This window comes from Falco biarmicus, chromosome 2 (genome assembly GCF_023638135.1).
Source record: "Falco biarmicus isolate bFalBia1 chromosome 2, bFalBia1.pri, whole genome shotgun sequence".
Lineage (NCBI taxonomy): Eukaryota > Metazoa > Chordata > Aves > Falconiformes > Falconidae > Falco > Falco biarmicus.
In genome coordinates, this window is record NC_079289.1 from 56605165 (window position 1) to 56611459 (window position 6295).

Below are 6295 nucleotides of genomic sequence, written 5' to 3' on the forward strand. Positions count from 1 at the left end.
ATCATAAGGAAGATGGAGATATACACCTGTAGCTATAGGACAAGGGGTAATTGTTTTAAACTGAAAGAGGGTAGATTTAGACTAGATGTAAGGAAGAAATTTTTTATGATGAGGGTGGTGAAACACTGGAACAGGTTGCCCAGAGCAGTGGTAGATGCCCCACCCCTGGAAACATTTAAGGTCAGGTGGGACAGGGCTCTGAGCAACCTGATCTAGTTGATGTCCCTGCTTATTGCAGGGGGGTTGACCTTGATGACCTTTAAAGGTCCTTTCCAACCCAAAGTATTCTATGATTTTATGGATCTGGCACATTTATGAGTCCATTCACTTCTCACCTCTGGACTAAAATTAATCCAGCCATCACAGTCAATAGTACGGAAAACCCTTATAGGAGTGGTCTTGTATTATCGCATTATTAATCTTCAGGTGGTCACTGGAGGCACTGAAGAGGGTCTTACTGCGTAAGTCCTCCTTTTAGCCACCTCTGGAGAGAGATCCATCCCTCTTGGTACCAGAGCTGGGGCTCAGCTCTGCAAAGGCACGTATGAATGTTTGGGTCTGTGTGTGATCTACTTATCTTTTATGGCCAATGGAGAGAAACAGGCATTTCTGGGCCATGATTCACCTTGTCCAAATGCAGGCATCAAGGCTAATTAGGTGAATCACACTCTAAAACTGCTGATTTCTCTCCACTATGATGGGAAATTATGAAGGGAGAACAGGGTGATTAACTTATATACATACACCTACCTTGTCAATGCCTCCAGGGAGGTGACGTGAACCTCCTACAGGTCTAAAACAGTTGTGATGAATTGCCCTCTGGAGGGTCTTACCCCTCTCCATTGCTTAGGAAGCAAGTCAAAGGCAGGCACCTAGATTAGTCTAGGGACTTAACTTCCAAGTTACTAAAATTAAATCGAGTTGTTCCCACCCTGAATCTGTATCTGCCACTAATACACAATTATTTTTTTCTGGAACTGTTAGCCATTCTCTGAAAGAGGTATCAAAGATTCAGAAAGCAAATACAGAGAAATTTCTGAGAAGTTTCACATTTAATATTTTAGCATTTTATTTAAAGCTTTTTATTTAAAATTCTATGTTTTATCTTTTCATGATCAATTTGTAACTCAAAACACAAACAGATTAACTCTCCTTTGGTGTTGGCAGCGTTAACCTGAGTACTCTGATGGCAGGGAGGTTGTGCCTGGCTGGTTGAGGGCAGGTTTGGACCCTTCCTCCATAACTCTTTAATGGCATCAATCTCTTCCACTTTAAGTTCTTGTTTGTCCAAACTTGAGGAGTGAGAAAATTGCCTGCTGGAACTTATCTCCTGTCACTACATAGAGCAGTAAGTTTCCAAAAGTATTTAATGCTGCTAAAGGTTTAGCTATAATAAACATAAAAAGGATTGTGTTCTTCAAGTGGCAGCTAACCGGTCGTACTCGGAGCTCCAGCCGAATGCCTTGAAAGATGTGGAAGGGGAGGAAGCACACATAGAAGACCACCAAGAGGACGACAGCCAGTCTGCGAGCCTTTTGTTTGTAGCAAGCCTGTGTGTGGGGCCCGGTAGCCAAGGTGTAAATAATGAGCATGTAGCAGAGAGTCACTGTCAGCAAGGGCAAGAAGAAGGCAAATACCGTCAACAGCCAGTTATACCACCGACTAGTGTCAAGGTCCGCAGCAGCTGCCAGGTCCGGGCAGATAGTCCTATTCTGCATATGCCTTGTGGCAATCAATATGCCCAAGGGGCTGATGGCCACCAGGGAAATCATCCAAATGACTACACAAGTCACCACCACCCATCTCCGTTTTTGAACAAAAAAGCATTTAACTGGGTGAACAACTACAAAAAAGCGGAAGACGCTGAAACAGCAAAGGAAGATAATACCACTGTACATGTTGAAGTAGAAACAAAAGTGAATAAACTTGCACATGAAGTTTCCAAAAATCCAGTTATTTCCATTAGCAGAGTAGTGTATAAAGAAAGGAAGTGTGGCTATATATAGTAGGTCAGTGATAGCCAGGTTTAACATAAGGATGGTGCTGCTTTTCCAGGGCCTCATCTTGACAAAGTAAACAAAAATTGTCACTACGTTCCCCGGGAAGCACACCAGGAAAATTATGCCATAAAGGACGGAGAGATAGGTTTTCACCTGTAAGAAATCTTCGTCCTTGCAGCTTCCCAATGGGTCTGTGTGGCCTGGCAGAGCAGTAAAATTGCTGGTGCGTTCAGATGTCATGTTGGCAGAAATCTTCTTAAAGCTTTACAAAAATCAGATGCTTAATTTTAATTGATTTGTTAGGACAAATGCATTCAGTTAAATCTTTTTTTGCTGGAGCAAATGTTGTATGTTTGACAAGGCATAGTAGAGGGAGGAAATGGGGATTTGGTAACATACCCAGCTCTGACCTAGATAACCCCACTCAAATATTTAATTTCACCCTTCCCTCTCCTTTATGTTTAATTTTGATAATGATTAATTTTACTCTTGTTTTATTTAACCCCCTAGGTTGAAGAAGGCTATTACTCTTTATCTGCAAACCTTCAGGAATAGCAACCACAAAGAGAGCTGGAGAGAGTTTGGGCTTAGAGTTTGCAAAACTGTGAATTAGTCTTAGCATTTGAGAAAGTAGAACTATACCCATATTTTCTCTTCATTAATCCGAGCTAATCAGTGTTTTGTGCTCATGAAACCAGAGATACTGTTCTGGTTTCATGAAAACCAAAAGATGTTAGGTTCAGATACAGATCTCAGGACCTGAGACTCCCATAAACTGACAATCATGGCTTGTCCCTGAATATGATCTTATTCTCTGGGAGTCATCAGAGGATAAAACTAGTATAAATGCATTTAAAAAAAATCAAGCTTCATAGTGGCATAAAGCTTATTATTAAAGACTGTTTCTCAGAGTGCAGTGGGAAGATGGAAAGCACAGGTATTGACTGAAGGCACTGGTCTTGCTTCCCATTCTGTGTGAACTGGAACTAGATTTGTCTCTGAATAGTCTGCCATAGCCAATTTGGATCCCTTCATAGTGTTCAGGAGATAACCTTGGTAGTTCTTGGTAGTATTTTAACCTGAAAGAATAGTAACCAAGGATGCAAATCATCTCATCTGACTTCAGATATGAGAAAGTTAGATGCTTAAAGTGGAGCCAGTCAACCTAAGCCCCCTTTTATCATTGAAGGAGAGATGTAGGTTCCTCCAGGACATAATACATCTTCCTATAAGTGAGGTTTCTAAGATAAATGGTTTACTTTTTTGGGATGCCTATTTCTTTCCATTGATGACAAAGGCAGCTCAAAGTGACTAGTTCAGACCTGGATGTCTCAAGTGAGGCAAGAGGTGTGCCACTGTGTGCCTTCAGCATCTCAGGTGAACACCACTCCTTGAGATTCTAACCAATTCCATGCAAGAAAGTATGTTTAAGTGACTTCAAAAAGTGCTAGTCAGGGTACTGTCAAGCCCAAATCCCTTTCTCTTGACCCAGAAACACAGTCTTTAAACTAAATCAGTGTTACATTGAATATCCAAGATGAAGTCATCACATTAGAAAAAAAAAAAAAAACCCAAAAAAAAACCCCAAAAAAACCCCCACAAAACCCAAAAAACCCAAAACAAAACAAAAACCCCAAACCAACAACCAGAACAGTACCTTACTGCAGTTTTGGAAATCCTGTGTATAGAACTAGTTTTTCATGTGATTCAGTTAACAACATTTAACATGTTACCAGTATCGATGTTTCTTCATTATCCCAATGACTGGTAGAACATGACAAATTTGCTTTGACAAAGCCAGTCATTAAAGCTGGGACACGGCAGGAATTATTTGATCATAACTGGTCAGAAAGATGAGTATTACTTCATTATTTAGGAGCACTTCAGAAAGAAATTTGAATAGCATCCCCATAAATTAGTTAAAACACTAATACTTTTTAACATGAATGTTATCTCTGGTATAGCAGCTTTGCAGTCAAAGATGCATTAGGTACAGGCCATGAAGCTTGTTTTAAACAAATCCAGATTTATGTCCCCAAAAGCTAGGGATATACATGTTTTCTCTCTTTTCTGTTGCTTGATGATACCACTGTTACCCACATTTATGCCTCTCACTGGTATATTTCAAGTAAAGTTACACAAAATTTTCTAGAATATTTGATTCATCCCCAGTTCAGTTTTCTTGCACTGCTGATTGGTTCTTCGCTGCAATCTTGAGCCCTCCAAACTGAAAAAAGAGAAATATTGCTTACCTGAAACGTTGCAATTCTACTTCTCCCTTTGATATTGCTTTGAGCAAAGAGCACTGCAAATGAAATGTATTTATGTCTTCCTTACAGTGAAGCAGGTTTTAGTATGGCTTTGCAGCCATATACATTCACTCCCTGGCAGACTGAGACTCCCTGTGGCTGTAAATTAGGACATTGGTAGAAAACCTCAGTTACTGGCTCAGATATGAGCTCTTAGACCTGGGTGGCTGGATGAGATCTCTTTTACCCTCTGTCATTCATGCTCTCTTGCCTTCAGTGAGCAGAGCACGCTTTGCTTGCAGCAGTTCTGCATCCTGAAGTAGACCTGTAGTATCCAAATAGCAGCAGATCACATTTAAATTAGTGTGTGGTGTATGCATGTGTTTATAAAAGAGAATATTAAGTTTATTGTCCATTTCCTGTGAAGTGAAATCTGATCGCTGAAGTGAACAAGGCTTATTGCCATTTCAAGGTCAGGTGAAAAATGTTATGACATACTGTCTTCATTAAAAACAAATCTCTAACGAAGTACAATTTTTAACTGAGGTAAGAAATGAAGTTTTCTTCTGGCAAGATGGGCTTTTCAGGAACTGTGGCATACTTTCTGCTTATTTTTGGTGAATAAAATATTTACAGTTAGTGTTGGCTGTTTTTTACTGGGGTAGCTGATGTTGCAAACTTGTTTTCTTTTGAGCCTTTGCTTTTGGGGCTCATGATTCACAAGAGTGGCAATTTTCCATGCTTCTTGAATCAAAAGACTGTTCTTGAATAAAAATCTCATTATCATCCTTAGCTTTAGGAACAAGAGGAAAAGAGATTATTATTTAAAAAGAAAAAAAAGTCACAGTATCTTGAATTTTGAAACCGCAGTCTTCAGTCCCTAAGCTTGCAACCTGGTCCGTGCAAAGAGGCCCCAGCTGCCCAGCATGGCTGGCAGCCTTTTGGCCTTGGTACATTTTATAGGTCCTACTTGCTGATGAGGCTTATGATCCAGTTTTAAATGAGCAAGCTTTCATTTCTGAACAGTATGTAAGTTAGTGCAGTTACTGAGGACCACACACACAAGAATATTTTTTGGAAAACTGTCTTGACTCTCCTTGAGTGCCTGTACCATAGATATGAGTTGGGAAAAGGCTATCTGTTTTGCTAATCATACTGCAGAGAAAGAGTGGTAATGGGGGCAATCAAGACTGGGGCAGCAGTAATGTCTGACAACTAGAACATTATCTATCTGTAACTATTAGGGGAAGGGCATCATCTCTGCTCTCATCTGACCTAGCTTTTCTCTAGGTCAATGCCCAGAGCACTTCTAAAAAATGTCCGAAGTTTCTCAATAATTGTAAAATACACTGTCGCGTACAAGCTCAGGGATCAGCAACTGTTTAAATAGCTATTACCCTGTTCCTAGACACTGCATGTGTCATTAGAAACCATTTGTATGAGGCTGTAGCGTTATAAGCACAGAGGGAGCTAATTATAGTTAGGGATCATTTAATGCATCCACTACTTAATTCATTATACCCCTGAGCAATAGAAAACCTGTGCAGCAGTGGCTGGTATTTATCTTTCCTTGGTGGTGGCAGTGCCTGATATGAAGCAGAAATGGGCTTTCCTGGCACCATGGCCCAGAACTGCCAGGGATTTGGGGCACTGGGATCTCAAGCAGGCACTAGGGTCACCTCTAAGTATCTGACTCTGGACAGGAAAAGAAAATAAAACACCCATTTTTCAGACCAGTTTCAAGAGAAGGCGACTAATAGAAGGTCCTTCATGCAGAGCTGCTCTTTAGCTCCTTAACTTACCCAAATCTTGTCTCATCATCATAGAGATCACGTGGCTCCTGCCTTCTTCCAGCCTCCTTGCACCCTTCACCAGGGTTTCAGCAGCTCCTCATTGCACATGGACCTTTGGAAACATTGCCTTCAGTTGTAGCCATGTGATTGTCCCAGGGGCTCATGTCAGGTGCTTGAGAAATTATGGATAAACTAACACAGGCCACTTGCAAATACCTTTTTAAATTATTTTTTTTAATTGCTTGTTTGGCAT

General features: G+C 40.6%; 1 protein-coding gene across 1 annotated transcript; it reads right to left on the reverse strand.

Moving 5' to 3' along the window:
- Positions 1-1115: 1115 nt before the first annotated feature.
- OXGR1 (oxoglutarate receptor 1) lies at positions 1116-2406 on the reverse strand. The gene has a single exon (XM_056329392.1). It carries the CDS (start codon positions 2238-2240, stop codon positions 1272-1274), a length of 969 nt encoding a protein of 322 aa, XP_056185367.1. The 5' UTR covers positions 2241-2406; the 3' UTR covers positions 1116-1271.
- Between the last annotated feature and the right edge of the window lie 3889 nt (positions 2407-6295).